At 39.7% G+C, this 19,108-nt stretch overlaps 1 protein-coding gene across 1 annotated transcript in view; it reads left to right on the forward strand.

Annotated features, from left to right (window-relative positions):
• LOC109227778 overlaps nucleotides 8,303-19,108 on the forward strand; it is a 51,422-nt gene continuing 40,616 nt past the window's right edge. Inside the window, exons 1-2 of the mRNA XM_019392976.1 lie at nucleotides 8,303-8,422; nucleotides 8,510-8,523. Coding sequence (XP_019248521.1) covers nucleotides 8,303-8,422; nucleotides 8,510-8,523 — 134 coding nt within the window. The remainder of the gene's footprint in view (nucleotides 8,423-8,509; nucleotides 8,524-19,108) is intronic.

The following is a 19,108-nucleotide window of genomic DNA, read 5'->3' on the forward strand; positions in this document are numbered from 1 at the left end:
ATTTAATGGTGCCCCTGTCACCTTAAAATCTTGGGTGCGCCTCTGATAGTGTTTAGATAAACCATGTACATTACTTCCTCTCTCTCTCAATTTATGTGGCACCATTCGGATTTCGAGAGTCAAACTTTTAATTTTAACTGTGAATTCGAAAATAGAATCTTTAAGTTTTTTTGAAATGTAACTTGCATATTTGAAAACTACGTAAAGAATTAATGATACAAGTCATAATATTTAACAATTCAAAATATTTAAAAGATATATGAAAAATTATGGTCAAAGAAAAATTTGTTTGATTCTCGGAATTCGAACAATGCCCCATAAACTGGAACGGAGAGAATATATGTATCACCGTATGTAATCAGTATATAATCTATGTATACTGACTAGAAAAAGTAATTATAAGCTCGGCCTGTTAGTTATGTAAAGATCCCAAAGAAATAGCTATGAAGTGCTAAAAATCTAATAGTCACTGGAAAAAATTGTACACACTTGCTCTGTGCTATTTTAATATTCCAGAGTTAGGATTCTCTATTGTTGTCGAATACCTGTGACTTTCAACGGTCTAACTAAGAAAATTAGACTGAAAAAAATTGGATCATCCTAATTTTGTGGAGAATCCTAATTTTGTGGATAAAATTTTAAAAAGTATATTTCATCCCTTTTTAAGGCTGAATTATTTAAAAGCAACTCAAAAGTAGTATTAAAGAAATCTTTAAATAGATGAGCTATCTATAGAATTTGATAACAGTAAAAACTTAGCTACATAGAGTGTTTATACCAACTTAATAGATACATGATATGTGTCTTTACAAATATAGTTATCGCTTAATTAGGAGACTATACATCATCATGATAAGTTTGTATAATTTGGTGTAACACATCCAATACGAATAAAATTTTGCCATTTGACAACGCTGCAGACGTACGTGCATTGTGCAGAGAAGAAGATAAAATTGGTTTTTACTTAATATGTTTCTAGCTACTAATTAGTACTCTTTGATTGAAGGGTGGCGGGTGGCCCGACGTTAGGATTCTTGAACTCATATTGACTCTATACTATATATGTTGTGCTGATTTCTATTCAACTACGTCTTTGTGCTCGACATAGGTGAATTTGTTTTGTCCATGTGTCATACATATACTAGTTATACTTTTGTCTCAAATATTGTGTCGCATATCCACAGTAATTTTGTAAAAAAATATTAGTATTACTTCACATTCATTCAGTTAGAATTCTACATCCTTCTCTAAATTGATTGGATCAGCCTGAACTTTGCACAAAAAATAAGAAATGACGAAGTTTTTAATTAGACCAAGAAAAAGGGAAACCGTCTTACAATTATTTAGATTATAATACTTTTAATATATAGAGAGATAAAGGGAGAAATTGTAACTCTAGTAACAGCTGCATTATAGAAATATCTTTTGAGGCTCTTGAGATAATTGCAATTAACAATTGTTTAGCGAACTAGTGAAGCTATGATATTATTTAGAATATTTGTATTTTGATATTAATCTCTTGTATTTAAACTAATACAAAACTAGCAGTTTGCTTTCTTTTTCTGATGGTTGTATTATAGATAGATGGAATCAGAGGCGGATCCAGAATTTCATGGAGATGGGTGCACTACTATAAAAAAATAAATCTAGAATTTGTATTTGACGAGTTTAACCTTTAGGTTCTTACCATGAACCCATTATTATTTTAAAATTATTTGTTAAAAATCATATTTTTCCTTGTAAAGTTTCAATGTGTTAGATGAATGAATAAACCAAATAACAAAAGAAAGAAAAAGAAAAAAGTACTTAATTAAAACACAAGAGGAGGATACTAGACATGCCCAAAAATGCAAGATTTGAAATCGTGAGCTCAAATATTCAAGTAAAAGAAAGACAAAAAACAACAAGAAAGATATGAGATTTAATTCCCTAATTTCAATTGTAAAGGTGCACTCAATAATTATTGTAGTATATGACTCTTTGAGCTTAGGTGCATACATATATATTTAAGTCTTTTCTTAAAAATATAACATTATTATATATAGTACAGAGAGAGGTGCATAGGTTTACATGCCCCACGCTCCTCCACATAGATGCGCCTCTGGATGGAATACATTCTATATAAAATTGAGAAAGTACCATTTATTCTTTATGACTTTTGACACTTCAAAAGTATCTAACTTTAAGAAAATACAAATCTATCTTCTCGTTAGAACTCATAGATTTGAATCTTTTACATGGCAGGCGGCCCGTCACGGCTCTTTGTACTCGTTTGAGAGGGAAAAAAAAAATACTAAAAAGTTTCATAGGACACGTTTTAAGTAAAAAGGTTACATATAATTCCGAAAAGGTAAGCCTTTCTCCCATTTTAGATAGTAGTTAATTACCTATATAAATAGTGGTGTACTTGTATTGGTCAAAATCTGACCGCTGTGGTCGACTCAACTGGGATCCCGCCCAAGCGGCGGGACAGTGAAAGACGCCATGATTTGCTCCAAATCACGTACTCACAGTACCGCTAAGTCGAAGAACAATACTCAGGGAACAATGAAAACGGGCGTGGTATGAAGGTGCATTGACCCAAGAACATAGCAAGGACTCCATGACTATATATAGGGAGGGAACCTTCCTAGAAAGGAGGGCTTTTTCTCTTTTTCCTCTCCTCTGTAATCTTCTTAGCAAAAAGAAGACAAAACAATTTTTCATACATTACGTAAACTGATTATCTCCATCGATTGGTGAGAGAAGAAATGAAAAACATCAATAAGATTGATCGCCCCTATTTTATCTTATTCATCATCTTCTGATTTGTTTATAGATCTGGAGTTTATTATGCTTGACTAAGATTTACCTCTTCATCTTCATTAATTGATTTAAACAAAAAAGTTTCAATATCTTTTTTGTCAAACAATTTGGCGCTATCTGTGAGAATTTTTTAGTCAAAATTCTTAGTCTCCTCCAGATCGAAACCCGTAATCATCCACCGAAGAAAGTGGTAAGTAAACTTCATGCGCTAATCCAAAGCATGATGTTGCATAGAAGCAGAAGTTACAACCAATGTCCACGCAAAGCTTGCAAAAGAAGACGACACCAGTTGCGCAAATCCCGCAAGAGTATGGCGCATCTTATGGGGAGACCCACGCACCGAATGATCCACGAACAAGCTAAGGCAAACCCAACCCATGCAGAACCACGGCATGTTTAAAAGAAAAGGAGAGGAAGAAAAGAAGGCCCAATGCGGCTGCTAAACCCACAAACCACCATTCCATCAACCACTTAAACGTCAGGGAGAGCGAACAGCACTATGAGGCTACCCTCGTTCGTCGACCCATCGGACCGAGGTAAGGGAAATCTCATCTTGGTTCTGTTATATCTTATTTTAACACGGGTCAAATTAGAGTATAACATATTGGTAATTCTGAAGGCTTAATTAATTAAAGAGTCGCCACTTAATTAATTTAAAGGTGAATTAGGACACCAATTTTAATTATGTAGTGCTTAAAGTTAACTCTGTTTTATGGTCTGTTTAACCTTAAAAATTCTAGGTAAGAGTTCTAATTATCCTAAAGAGAAGGTGTTAGGCACTCTTCAAAATCCATTAACAATGGTTACCAACCAAACTTGGGTTAATTGACTAAGGCTAAGTGGTAGCGTTAAAAGTATAAGCTGGTGTTTAAAAGAATTGATTTGTATTATAGATGAGAACATATATAAGAGAAATAGAAATTAAGAATAGTTTGAATAAAGGCAGTGATCTTTACTTAAGTCATACATCACTTAAGAAATCATTTTTGGAATCGGCAATTTGGCATAAAATGAACCAGGTTTTGTACACCAATTTTTAGCACGTGAAGTCAGGATGATAAATAGGTTCTTTGAAAATAAATAGAATTAAAATGCGTTGGTCCCTTTGACTTTGACAAATAGGTGGTACATAAATGAATACCTTCTAAGCTAAAGTTAGATTCAAAGACTGAGGAAAATAAAATATGATATCTAGAATTAATAATAGGCAACGTCTCAAGTGTTAGCATAGCTACTGACTTGATTTTCAGCTGACGTAATACTAAATGGCCATGCAAAGTTAATTGGAAATAGAGACAGACCAACCTTGTTTTAGCAAACCAAATAGAGACAGATTTATAGAAAAGAAGAGAATTGCTTATTGACTCGATTTTTAGTGTTCTAACTATTTTTTTTCGAGGATTCAAAGATGGATCTTTTGCTGGAGGATTTAGGAGTATTTATAGGAGAAGACTAGGGTTTTTGGGATTTGAAATTCAAAAGAAAAAGTAGAAGGGGATCACGAGTTGGGCCTTTGATTTTCAAAATGACAGTTCATGAATGGTCCAAAGTGCAGCAGAAAAGCTCTGCAATCAATCGTTACTTTTTCAGATTTTGAAGATCTTGTAAGAGGAGATTATTTTGAATTTTCATATGGTCAAAGGCAAAATTTTCCTTTCTCAACTAAATATTCAGCGAGAGAGACCAAAAATCGATGGAAGAAGAAAGGAGAGAGTCGTTTTTACCCATGTGAATATTGATCCTTGTGATGTCTACTTCTCATATCGATGTAAGAGTTGCACTAAAATGGCTAAACACGTCTGAGTTGAGGTGAAAAAGGGGTTTGGAACTTTGCTCAAAAATGGAGGAGGTAAAGGGTGCGGCTGGTTTGGAGGAGATTAGGGTTAGAGAGATTAGGAGACTTAGTTTTTAGTTACTTGGGTAGCTGAAATTTGGTGATATGAAGGCTTTTGTTTGGGCCGAAACTCATGGCCTTTTCCTTCTTCAAATCAATTTAATTGGGCTCCATGTCTTCTTAATAATAAAATAATTTGGACTTAATAAAAATACTTTCCACATATATAATATTATATATTAAAATAAATGGCTAACTTGATAATAGTCATGTTAATGGTAATATTAATAATTATGCTAATAATAATGACAATATTAATAGTAGTAGTAATAATAACAATAATAATAATAACAATATAATAGGCATATAAATTATTTTAATTAAGTAGTTAATTTATATGAGTAAAGTATAATAATGACAACAACAATAACAACAACAACAACAACAATAATAATAATAATAATAATAATAAGGTCTAGTTTGTGTTAAAAATGGTAAAAAATTAATTTGCGTTCAGGTTATCATTAGTTGAAGATTCGGGAGCCAGATATCCCGAAGACTGCTTTCAGGACTCGGTATGGTCATTACGAGTTCCTTGTTATGTCATTTGGGCTGACCAACGCCCCAGCAGCATTTATGCATTTGATGCAAAGTGTATTCCAGCCATAGCTTGACTCGTTCGTCATTGTCTTTATTGATGGCATTCTGGTGTACTCCCGGAGTCGGGACTATTATGAGTAGCACTTGAGGACAGTGCTTCAGACCTTGAGAGAAAAGAAATTATATCCAAAGTTCTCAAAATGTGAGTTGTGGTTGGACTCCGTGGCATTCTTGGGTCACGTAGTGTCGAGTCAAGAGATCAAAGTGGATCCAAAGAAGGTGGAAGCAGTGCAGAGTTGGCCCAGGCCATCCTCAACTACAGAGATGCGGAGTTTTCTTAGTTTGGCGGGTCATTACGGTCCATTTGTTGAGGGATTCTCATCTATTGCAGCACCTATGACCAGGCTGACCCAGAAGGGTGCTCCGTTCAGGTGGGTGGAGGAGTGAGAGAAGAGCTTTCAAAAGCTCAAGATAGCTTTGACTACAACCCCAGTATTAATATTACCTACAGGTTCGGGGTCTTCTACAGTCTATTGTGATGCGTCACGAGTTGGCCTCGACGCGGTGTTGATGCAAGACGTAGGGTGATTGCCTACGCGTCCAATCAGCTAAAGGTGCATGAAAAGAACTATCTTGTCCATAACCTTGAGCTGGCAGCTATTGTTCATGCCTTAAAGATTTGGAGTCACTATTTGTACGGTATCCCTTGTGAGATCCATACTGATCACCGGAGTTTGCAGCATCTATTCAAGCAGATAATATATGTCAGAGGAGGTGGTTAGAGCTGCTTAAGGACTATGATATCACTATTTTGTACCAAACCGGGGAAGGCCAATGTGGTGGCCGATGCCTTGAGTCGTCAGGCAGAGAGTTTGGGGAGTTTAGCATATCTACCAGCAGCAGAGAGGCCCATGGCGATGGATGTTCAGGCCTTAGCCTGCCAGTTTGTCAGATTGGATATTTCCTAGCTGAGTCGAGTATTGGCTTGTGTAGTCTCCCGGTCTTCTCTTTATGATCGTATCAGGGAGCGTCAGTATGATGACCACATATGCTTGTCCTTAAGGACACGGTTCAGCACGGTGATGCTAAGGAGGGTACAACTGGGGACGATGGTGCATTAAGGATGCAGGGCAGGCTATGTGTACCTAATGTGGATGGTTTGTGTGAGTTGATTCTTCAGGAGGCTCATAACTCGCGGTACTCTATTCATCCGGGTGACGCGAATATGTACCAGGACTTGAGACAACATTATTGGTGGAAGAGGATAAAGAAGGACATAGAATATGTTGCTCGGTGTCAAAATTGCCAGCAGGTGAAGTATGAGCATCAGCGACCGGGTGGATTGCTTCAGAAGTTAGAGATTCCAGAGAGGAAATGGGAGCGGATCACAATGGATTTCGTTGATGGACTCACACGGACTCAGCGGAAGTTTGATGCAGTTTAGGTGATTGTAGATAGGCTGACCAAGTCGGCTCATTTCCTTCCTGTGATAACTACCTATTCTTCCGAGCAGCTGCTCGAGTTTGTATCCGTGAGATTGTCAGACTTCATGGCGTGCCGATATCTATCATCTCTGACTGGGGCACGCAGTTTACATCACGGTTCTGGAGAGCCGTATAGCATGAGTTGGGTATTCGGGTGGAGTTGAGCACAGCATTTCACCCCCAGATGGACGGACAGTCCGAGCGCACTAGTCAGATTCTTGAGGATATGCTCCGTGCGTGTGTGATGGATTTTGGAGGTTCTTGGGATCAATTCTTTCCACTTGCGAAGTTTGCCTACAACAACATTTATTAGTCCAGCATTATATGGCACCGTATGAGGCTCTGTATTGTAGGCGGTGTCGGTCCCCAATGGGTTAGTTTGAGCCGGGCAGGGCTAGATTATTGGGCACAGACTTTCTTTAGGATGCTTAGGAGAAGGTTAAGGTGACTCAAGATAAACTTCGCACAGCCTAGTCCAGACAGAAGAGTTATGCGGACCGGAAGGTTCGTGATGTTTCATTTATGGTTGGAGACCAGGTCTTGCTTCGATTTTCGCCTATGAAGGGTGTTATGAGATTCAGAAAGAGGGGCAAGTTGAGCCCGCGGTTTATTGGTCTCTTTGAGGTGTTGCGGCGTGTTGGGGAGGTTGCCTATGAGCTTGCCTTACCTCCCAGCTTGGCAGAATTTCATCTGCTATTTCATGTTTCGATGCTCCGGAGGTATCACAGTGATCAGTCCCATGTGTTAGATTTCAGCTCAGTCCAGTTGGACAAGGATCTATCTTGTGTTGAGGAGGCAATGGCTATATTGGTCAGGCAGGTTCGAAAGCTGAGGTCAAAGAACATTGCATCAGTGAAGGTTCAGTGGTGGGATCAGCCGGTCGAGGAGGCGACTTGGGAGACCGAGCAGGATATGCGCAGCCGTTATCCTAATCTTTTCACCACTTCAGGTATGTCTCTATGCTCGTTCGAGGACGAACGAATGTTTTAAGAGGGAGAGGATATAACGACCCAGCCACTCATTTTGAGAATTACTTTCCCGATTCCGTTAGCTCCATTGGGTGATTTTGTGATTAGGGGCGTGTCCGGATAGTATTTTGGAGGTTTGTAGCTTATTTAGGCTTGAAATGGCGAAAGTCGAATTTTTGGAGTTTTGAGCCGGTAGTGGAATTTTTGGTATCGGGGTCGGAATTCGATTCCGGAAGTTGGAATAGGTCAGTAGTGTTGAATATGACTTTTGTGCAAAATTTGGGGTCAAACGGACGTGGTTTGATTGATTTCGCCATCGGTTGTCGAATTTGGATGTTTCAAGTTCATTAAGTTTGGATTGGAAGGTGATTTGTGTTCTTCGCATTGTTGGATGTGATTTGAGGGCTTAACTAAGTTTGTATGATATTTTAGTATTTGTTGGTATGTTTGGTTGAGGTCCCGGGGGCCTCGGTAGAGTTTCGGGTGCTTAACGGATTGGTTTGAGACTTATGAAAATTGCTGAAGTTGCTGCACCTGGTGTTTTCGCACATGCACACTTTGGTCCGCAGGTGCGGAGCCGCAGAAGAGACTGTGGAACCGCAGAAGCAGAAATGGGAAGGAGGTCTAGGATCGCAGGTGCGAGGGGAGTTCAGCATCTGCGATACCCGCATGTGCGAGAGAAGGAACCGCAAGAGCGATCTGGGACCACAGAAGCAGACAAGGGTACACAGGTGCGCACACGCAGGTGCGACCTCTTGATCACTGATGCGGCTAGGTGCTTTAAGTGAAAAGCCGCACCTGTGATGGAAATTCCGCAGGTGCGGGAGCGCAGGTGCGATAATCGCTAGGCAGAAAAGGGCAGATCCGAGGGTTTGAAATTCATTTCACAAAATTTGATTTAGAGCTGGGAGAAAGGCGATTTTTCGAGAGTTTTTCAAAGGAAATCATTGGGTAACGATTCCTAATCCTATTTTGACCATATTTCATTAATCCATAGTTATTATTTTTATTGAATTAATGAATTTGAGTGAGGAAGTTGGGAAATTGGGGGAAAAGTTCCCCAACCAAAAATCTGAGATTTGAGTGGGATTTAGGCATCGGTTTTGGATGATTTTTGCACGAGTGATCTCGTAAGTGAATGGATGTTCATAATTTGTAACTTTTACCCTATTCCGAGACGTGGGCCCGGGGAGGATTTTTTGGCGTTTTTCTATTTTTTTGCTTTATCTTTGATTTCATTAGCTAAATTAGTTGTTTGTAGCTATATTTACGTTATGTGGGGAAACTGCCCTTGGTACTGTTTGATATATGAGCGTTGTGTGCATGAGGTGACGAGTTCATACACGTGCTATTTGTTGAAAAACTCCGTTTTCATTAAGCAAAATATCTATTTTTCCTTTAATTAAGCTACGCTAGCATACGTAATTATCCTGTGTTGTTTAGAAAAGCATGCTTACGTGCCTTAACTTCCTTAGCTGCCTATCTGAACTCTGTGCAACATGTTTAGTAAAATTTGTATTTTTCCTTGACTGGTACTTAGTCAAAATTTTAGGTTCTTCTTGCTGTAGCTGTTATTTCCTTTGTTTGAGGTGTATATTTACTTTGGGACTGCGGAACGGTATTCTGATAGATCCTGCTGTTTAGCATATTTACTTTGGGATTACGGAACGGTATTCCGGTAGATCCCCCTGTTCTGCATATTTACTTTGGGACTACGGAACTGTATTCCGGTAGATCCCCATGTTCTGCATATTTAGGACTACGGAACGGTATTCCGGTAGATCCCTCCTGCACATTTACGTTTGGGACTACGGGACGGTATCCTGGGAGATCCCTTGTTGTTATCTCTTTATTTTGAGTTGTTGTTCTTCTATTACATTCTTGTTAAATTTCACTATTTATTCTTACCGCGATATTTCATTCTGTCATATTTTATTTTATATATATATATATATATATATATATATATATATATATATATATATATATATATATATATATATATATATATATATATATATATATATATATATATATACCAGTAGGGCCCTGGCCTGATCTCGTCACTACTCGACCGAGGTTAGGTTCGACACTTACTGGGTACCATTGTGGTGTACTCATACCCTCCCGGCACATGTTTTTTGTTTGCAGATCCAGGTACCGCTTATCAGGCACATTATCCGTGAGGCGAGCCAGCTGTAGAGACTTCAAGGTATATCTGCCGCAGCCGTAGACCTCGGAGTCCCCTTCCCCCATATTTCGGGTTTTGGGAGCGTTTATGTTCAGTTCGAGAGTGATTATTGTGTATGCCGAGCGGCTTCTAAACTTCTTAATTAGATTTACCTGTTAAATTGTTAGTTTTCATGTTTTCGTCTCATGTCCGTAAAATGTTAGGCTTACCTAGTCATAGAGACTAGGTGCCGTCAACGGTTCACGGGGGGAGAACTTGGGTCGTGACAATCTAAATTATTACTTTTTTGTAAAGAAGAAACTAATATTATTATCAAGAAAGTTTTTTGTAGAATTTGACTTTAAAAAATAGGATTAATTACAAAATTTGTCTCGTAACTAATAGGGTATATTTATAATGTGCCACTAATTCTGCACCGAATATGATTAGCAACAAATATTTATTATTTAGCTATATAATTGGTCCATCACTAAAAATAAATTGTAGTTGACATGTCTATAATAAGTATCTGGACGATCATTTTGATATAAAATTAAAATGAAAGAAATGCATACATAATAGAACATAGATCTTTCAAGATTATTTTGATTATTTTCACACTACAACACTATGTATTTATAGCTACAAAATATTAGCTACGAATTTAAAAATTGTGGCTAATACCTAGTGTTTTCGTGGCTATTTAGAATTTCCTGGCTATTTACAAATTTGTAAAATTTGCTAGCCACGAAAATTAAATTGGTGAAGCTAATTCCTTATTTTTGCTATAATTGATAACAATCGTAGCAATAACTATCTAAATAGCTACAAAGTTATCGCTACAATAAAATTGCATAGCTGATCATAAGTTTTTGCCACGCGTTAAAAGTTATTGTAGCAATAGTAACCTTATAGCTACAATAAATTATTTAAATAAATTATTGTAGCAAAAGAAATACGTTTGCTTCAAGCTATTAAAAACCGTGGCAATAGGTACATAATATAGCCACATATTTATTGCTATGACAAAATAATATAGCTAATTGTTAATTTTTGCTATAAACTAAAAGTTACTGTAGCAAAAATAACCTTTTAACCACAATAAATTATTTAAATTAAAATATTTTAGCTAAAAAAATATTTTTTCTTCAACTCCTAAAAAATTGTGGTAAGAGTTGGCTTAGTAACTACAATTACAGTATTTGTCATTACTGAATAATGTAGCCACAAATTTATTGATATGATAAAATTTCGTAGCTAATTATTAGTGTTTGCTATGAGTTGTAACTTGCTATAGTAATAATAGGCATACTAAATTATTCGAAAATTTTTTTTGCTTCAATTTATAAAGAAAATAAAAATAGTTGACTTGAAAAGTGAAAATGGTTGCTTGCATATAGCAGCAAAACTTATTAATTGACTTCTTAGACTCATTAAACTCATATATTATTTGACTGCATTTTGTAACAACCCGACCGGTCGTTTTGAGCTCTAGCGCGTCGTTCGGCAGTTTGAGGCCATGAGCAGCTTCACTTCAGGTACTATGACTCGTACACATGGTCGGAATTGAATTCCGAAAAATTAGGAGTTGGTTTGGAAAGAAAATTCTCATTTTGGAAGTTTTAAGTTGGAGGAATTGACAAGGACTTACCTCGGAATCGGGATTTTAAGATTCCAGCAGGTTCGTATGATGATTTTGGACTTGGGCGTATGTCTGGATCGGGTTTTGGATGACCCGGGAGCGTTTCGGCGCCTATTGTGTAAGTTAACATTTTGGAAGAATTTCATAAGTTTGGGTTGAAGTTCATTTCAGTGTTATCGATGTCCATTTGGGATTCCGAGCCTGAGAATAGCTCTGTATGGTGATTTTGGTGTTGGGAACGCGATCGGAAGTGGATTTGGAGGTCCGTAGGTCATTTTGGAGTCATTTGGCGAAAGTTAGAAATTGAAGGTTTTGAGAAGTTTGACCGGAAGTGGACTTTTTGATATCGGGGTCGGCAACTGATTCCGATTTCGAAAGTTGGAGTAGGTCCGTGATGGTAAATATGACTTGTGTGCAAAATCTGAGGTCAATCGAACGTGATTTGCTAGGTTTAAGCATCGAAAGTAGATGTTTGAAATTTTAAAGTTCATCGAGTTTGATTTGGGGTGTGATTCGTGATTCTGGCGTTGTTTGATGCGATTTGAAGCCTTGAGCAAGTCCGTATTATGTTTTTAGACTTATGCGGGTGTTTAGTTTGGAGCCCCGGAGGCTCGGGTGAGTTTCGGAGTAGCTTCAGAGCATTTTGTTGAGAAGTGGCATTGTTGGTGCTGGTGTGACAGCATTTGGTGTTTTGGTCGCAAATGCGACCATCGTAAATGCGAGATGGAGCTCGCATTTGCGAGCCTGTGCTACTGTGGGAGAAGTTCACATTTGTGAACTAAGGGTTGCTTTTGCAAGGTTGTCATCTTCGCATTTGCGAAGAATCTGGTCGCAAATGCGACCTGGGCAGGAATGGCTTCGCTTCGCATTTGCGATGCATTTGTCACAAATGCGACCATCGCATTTGCGAGCCGGATGTCGCAAATGCGACAACTGCGCTTGGAGCCAAGAGCTTTTATTTCGAGACTTAGCTTATTTCCCTCAATTCCCACTTGGTCTTAGGCGATTTTCGAGAGCATTTGAGAAGGAGTTCCATCATCATCAAGAGGTAAGTGATTTCTTCTAGTTATGGGTTAAATGCAAGGATTATATATCGATTAAACATGTAAAATCGTGGAAATTTTAGGGATTTTGAAGAAAACCTACAAATTTAGTATTCTTGGATTTTGACCACGATTTTGGACATGAAATTGAGAGTAAATTATATATTTGAGTTCGTGAGGGTGTGGGCAAACTTATTCTTAAAAAAAATTCGGATTCCGGGCACGTGGGCTTGAGGGAAATTTTGTCAAATTTTCGATCGGGGTTAGAAATTGTTATAAATTGGATTATTATGAATAATTGAGCATATACTAATGAGTCTACATAACTATTGGCTAGTTTTGAAGCAATGTGCATCGATTTGAGTCGTCGGAAGGGCGTGGAATGCTGGTTATGGAACTTCGGAGTGAGGTGAGTCTCCTTTCTAATCTTGTAAGAGGGAATTAACCCCATAGGTGAAATAATTAAATATGTGCTCCTATTTGTGGGGGGCTACGTACGCATGAGGTGACGAGAGTCCGTATGTAGCTAGTATTATGCCTATGTCCGCGTAGTTTTAGGCTACATTATGCCTTGTTGATATTGTTGTTGATATAAGTTTACTATTTGCCTTGAGGAGAAATAAGATTGAGGTTGCGTAATAATTGTGCTGAAAGGAATTTAATTGAGGAATTTAAGACATTAAGCGTTTCCATCAAAGTTAGTATATTCTAAAAGAATTGAGAAATCTTATAATGGCTTAAGAAATCTATGGGTAACCGCATCGCATGTATGTTTCGCGAGCGGGGTAAATTACTCAAAAAGTTTCAAGATGAATTTTCATTATTTCGAAAAAGAATCAAAAAAGAGATATGACTTAAATATTAAATTTATATTTGACCGCATCGCAGGTATGATTCGCGAGCGGGGATGCGTCGCATGTATGATTCGTGAGCGGGGAAATAGATGCATCTACGATTCGCGCCGTTCGACCCTCGGTAGTGCACAATTTACTTTTATGTTGGATCGGGCCGTACGCCTCGGCATTTCCTATATATATATATATGTATTATACTCATGGAATCNATATATGATATTCTCATGGAATCGTGCGCGACATTTGGCTAGAAACCAGTGAACCTGGGGGATTTTTCCCTATTTTGAATTATGACAACTTCTTTAATTTGAAATCCACCATATCTATATATGTGCTCCATTTACAGAGGAAACTTGCTAGCTGAAAACTTGAGTAAAATAAAGAAGAAGAGGGATGTTATTATGTGTTTTATACATGCTTATTTCTTATAATTGTCCTGTTTCATACTTATTCACTTCTTTATTGTAATGATATTATTGGACCATTAGTAAGTGTCGAAGTCGATCTCTCGTCATTACTTCTTCGAGGTTAGGCGGGATACTTACTGAGTACACGTTGTTTTTGTACTCATGCCACACTTGCTGTGCATTTTTGTTGCACAGGCACATGTACCTCTGGTGGCCTAATGGACGTAGCAGCATGGATGATACAGAGATTTAGGTGAGCTGCATCTCTCGTGACGACCTGCAGTCAGCAGAGTCTCTTTCAGAGTACTGTATTGTATTTTCTCTACTGTCCAATTGTATTCCGGACAGTTATTGTACTATATTGTTTCCTAGAGATTGCTCATGCACTTGTGACACCGGGTACTGGGATGTCTATGGGTTATTCAGTATTTTAAAATTGTTAAAGGTATCATTATTTATTCAGTGAAATTTATTATTTATTGTCTAAATGTATAAAAGAAGTGATTTCAGAAATATCTAAAACGAGAAATTACTTGTTAATTGGTGTTGGCTTGCCTGAAAAATGGTGTCCGACGCCATCACGACCCTTAGTGAATTTCGGGTCGTATTTGCTGTTAATTAATATTTTTATGTAATTGTAAATTATTTTTAATAGTTGTAGATAGTTATGTATGTCATATACATTATTATTTTTAAATAAGTTGACTTACTTCTTTCTTAAAAGGTATTCATATTGAAGACTTTAATTGTTGTAGTATTAATGTATATGGTCCTTAAGTATTTTTATGGCACTTGTGTGGTGACTATTGGGGGTTTGGAGACCCGAGTAGACTTTTTGCTGCTTAGTATGGCTGATTTTGATGTGATATTGGGCATGGATTGGTTGTCTCCATGTCATGCTATTCTAGATTGTCACGCTAAGCGGTGTCGTTGGCTATGCTGGAGGTGTCGTGGATTGAGTGGCGAGGTTCGTCGGATTATGTTCCCAGTAGAGTGATTTCATACTTGAAGGCCCAGCGGATGGTTGGGAAGGGTTGCCTTTCTTATTTGGCCTTTGTGAGGGATGTCAGTGCAGAGACTCCTACTATTGATTCGGTTCTGGTGGTGAGAGATTTTCTGGATGTGTTTCCTGCAGACCTGCAGGGCATGCCGTCGGACAGGGATATTGACTTCGGTATTGATTTGGTGCCGGGCACTCAGCCCATTTCTATTCCACCGTATCGTATAGCACCGGCGGAGTTAAAGGAATTGAAGGAGCAGCTTCAGGAACTCCTTCATAAGGGGTTTATTCGGCCTAGTGTGTCATCTTGTGGTGCGCCTGTCTAATTTGTAAAGAAGAAGGATGACACTATGAGAATGTGCATTGATTACAGGCAGTTGAACAAAGTCATAATCAAGAACAAGTATCATTTGCCTCGTATTGATGATTTATTTGACCAGCTTCAGGGAGCGAGGTTGTTCTCCAAGATTGATCTCAGGTCAGGGTATCACCAGTTGAAGATCAGGGACTCAGACATTCTTAAGATAGCTTTCAGGACCCGATATGGTCATTATGAGTTCCTTGCGGTGTCCTTTGGGCTAACCAATGCCCCAGCAGCGTTCATGCATTTGATGAATATCGTGTTTTTGCCTTATCTCGACTCGTTTGTTATTGTATTAATTGATGATATCCTGGTGTACTCTCATAACCAGGAGGAGCACGCCGAGCATTTGAGAGTTGTATTGCAGCGATTGAGGGAGGAGAAGCTTTATGCTAAGTTCTCCAAGTGTGAGTTTTGGCTCAGTTTAGTGCCGTTCTTGGGGTACGTGGTGTCAAATGAGGGTATTCAGGTTGATCCAAAGAAGATAGATGCAGTCCAGAGTTGGCCCAGACCATCCTCAGCCACAGAGATTCGTAGCTTTCTTAGTTTGGCGGGTTATTACCGTCGGTTCGTTTAGGGATTTTCATCTATTGTATCACCCTTGACCAAATTGACCCAAAAGGGGTGCTCCTTTCAGGTGGTCGGATGAGTGTGAGGCGAGCTTTCAGAAGCTCAAGACCGCCTTGACCACATCTCTAGTGTTAGTTTTGCCATCAGCTTCAGGTTCTTATATAGTATATTGTGATGCTTCCCGGGTCGGCATTGGGTATGTGTTAATGCAGGAGGGTAGGGCGATTGCTTATGCTTCTCGTCAATTGAAGCCCCATGAGAAGAACTACCCTGTTCATGATTTGGAGTTGGCTGCAATTGTTCACGCGTTGAAGATTTGAAGGCATTATCTATATGGTGTGTCTTGTGAGGTGTTTACTAATCATCGTAGCCTCCAGCACTTGTTCAAGCAAAAGGATCTCAATTTGAGGCAGCGGAGATGGTTGGAGCTGCTAAAGGACTATGATATTACTATCTTGTATCATCCGGGAAAGGCCAATGTGGTGGCCGATGCCTTGAGTAGAAAGGCAGTGAGTATGGGTAGTCTTGTGTTCCTTCCTGTTGGTGAGAGACCTCTTGCAGTTGATGTTCACACCTTGGCCAATCAGTTTGTGAGGTTGGATATTTCGGAGCCCAGCCGGATCCTTGCTTGTGTGGTTTCTCGGTCTTCCTTGTTTGATCGTATCAGAGAGCCACAGTATGATGACCCAAATTTGCTTGTCCTCAAGGACAAGGTTCTGCATGATGATGCCAGAGATGTGACTATTGGTGATGACGGGGTATTGAGGATGCAGGGCCGGATATGTGTGCCAAATGTAGATGGGCTTCGGTAGTTGATTCTGGAGGAGGCCCATAGTTCGCGGTATTCCATCCATCCGGGTATCGCGAAGATGTACCAGGATTTGAGACAACACTATTGGTGGAGGAGAATGAAGAAAGATATAGTGGGGTTTGTATCTCGGTGTCTCAATTGTCAGCATGTGAAATATGAACATCAGAGACCGGGTGGCTTGCTTCAGTAGATAGAGATTCCAGAGTGGAAGTGGGAGCGGATCACCATGGATTTTGTAGTTGGACTCCCACGGACCTTGAGGAAGTTCGATGCTATTTGGGTGATTGTGGACCGGGTGACCAAGTCCACGCACTTCATTCCTGTGTGTACTACCTATTCTTCAGAGCGGTTTGCTGAGATTTATATCCGAGATATTGTTCGCCTGCACGGTGTCCCAGTTTCTATCATTTCAGATAGAGGTACTCAATTCACATCGCAGTTTTGGAGGGCCGTACAGCGAGAGTTAGGTACTCAGGTTGAGTTGAGCACAACTTTTCACCCTCAGACGGACGGACAGTCCAAGCGCACTATTCAGATATTGGAGGGCATGTTACGCGCTTGTGTCATTGATTTTGGGGGTTCATGGGACCTGTTTCTACCGCTCGCGGAGTTTGCTTACAACAACAGTTATCAGTCGAGTATTCAGATGGATCTGTGTGAGGCTTTATATAGGAGGCAGTGTAGATCTCCAATGGGTTGGTTTGAGCCGGGCAAGGCTAGGCTTTTGGGTACAGACTTGGTATAGGATGCTTTGGACAAGGTGAAAGTGATTCAGAAGCGGCTTCGCACAGCACAGTCAAGATAAAAGAGTTACATTGACAGAAAGGTTCGTGATGTGTCTTATATGGTCGGGGAGAAGGTTCTACTGAAGGTTTCACCCAGGAAAGGTGTTATGAGATTTGGGAAGAAGGGCAAGCCGAGCCCTCGATTCATTGAGCCTTTTGAGGTGCTTCGGAGGATTGGGGAGGTGGCTTATGAGCTTGCCATGCGACCTATCCTGCCGGGTGTGCAACCAGTATTTCATGTTTCTATGCTCCGGAAATATATCGCGATCCGTCCCATGTCTTGGATTTCAGCACGGTTCAGTTAGATGGTGATTTGACTTATGATGTGGAGCCAGTGGCTATCTTGGAGCGGCAGGTTCGAAAGTTGAGATCAAAGGATATAGCTTTAGTGAAAGTGCAGTGGAGAGGTCAGCCCATGGAAGAGGCTACTTGGGAGACTGAGCGGGAGATGCGGAGCAGATATCCACACCTATTAGAGGCTTCAGGTATGTTTCTAGACCCGTTCGAGGACGAACGTTTGTTTAAGAAGGGGAGGATGTAACGAACTGGCCGGTCGTTTTGTGAGTTATAGACCCATTTCCCCATTTCTGCTTCTTTTTGTGTTCTTCAGCTATATTATGATATGTTGGGTCAGTTGGTTCGGTTCTGGAGTGGTTTCGGAGAGGATTTTAGACACTTAGTCTCTTTCATGAAGGTTTAAGTTTGGAAAGTTGACTGGATGTTTACTTATGTGTACACGATCTCGGATGTGAATTTTGATGGTTCCTTTAGCTCCGTTCGGTGATTTGGGACTTAGAAGCGCGTCCGGAAAGTGATTTGGAGGTCCGTGGAGGAATTAGGGTTGAATTGGCGAAAGTTGGAAATTTGGCGATTTTGGTCGGCAGTGGAAAATTTGATATCGGGGTCGGAATGGAATTCCGGAAGCTGGAGTAGGTTCGTGGTGTCATTTTTGATGTGTGTGCAAAATTTCAGGTCATTTGGAGGTGATTTGATAGGTTTCGGCATCGTTTGCAAAATTTGGAAGTTTAGAAGTTCTTAGGCTTGAATCCGAGGGTAATTTGGTGTTTTGATGTTGTTTTGATTGTTCCTAAGGTTCGACTAAGTTCGTATGTTGATATATGACTTGTTGGTGTGTTTGGATGAGGTACCAAGGGGCTCTGTTGATTTCGAGTGATTGACGGAACAAGTTTGGAATTTGAGGAATGCTGAAGTTGAACTCAGCTGTCATAACCACACCTGCGGAGTGGGAACCGCAGGTGCGAGCCCACAGAAGCGGAGAAGGAGCCGCAGATGCGGCCAAGGCTGAGGTAGGCAGGAGCCGCAGGTGCGATGGACGGGTAGCATCTGCGAGACCACAGGTGCGATATTATGACCGCAGAAGCGAATTCTGAGGGAATAAGTGGGAACCGTACCTGCAATGGATTTTTCGCAGGTGCAGCGTCGCAGAAGCGTCATTTGGACCGCAGATGCGGTATCTCTGGGCAGAAAGTATAAATTGTGGACTTCGCGAATTTTGGTCCATTCTTCACCATTTTCAATCGGTTTTGAAGCTTTTGGGAGCGATTTTGAGGAGGGATTCAAGGGATTATCAGTGAGGTAAGTTGCTTGGGCCCTAATACTCGTATATGTGGTGATTTCCCGTTGTTTAATCATGTAATTAGTGAAGATTAGGGGTGAAAACGAGGGGCTAGGGCTCGGGATTATGGAGAGTTTGATTTGACGATTTGAGGGGCCAAATGGAGTCGGATTTGATGAATTTTGTATGTATGGACTC

This window comes from Nicotiana attenuata, chromosome 6, assembly GCF_001879085.1.
Source record: "Nicotiana attenuata strain UT chromosome 6, NIATTr2, whole genome shotgun sequence".
In the NCBI taxonomy this organism is placed as follows: Eukaryota; Viridiplantae; Streptophyta; class Magnoliopsida; order Solanales; family Solanaceae; genus Nicotiana; species Nicotiana attenuata.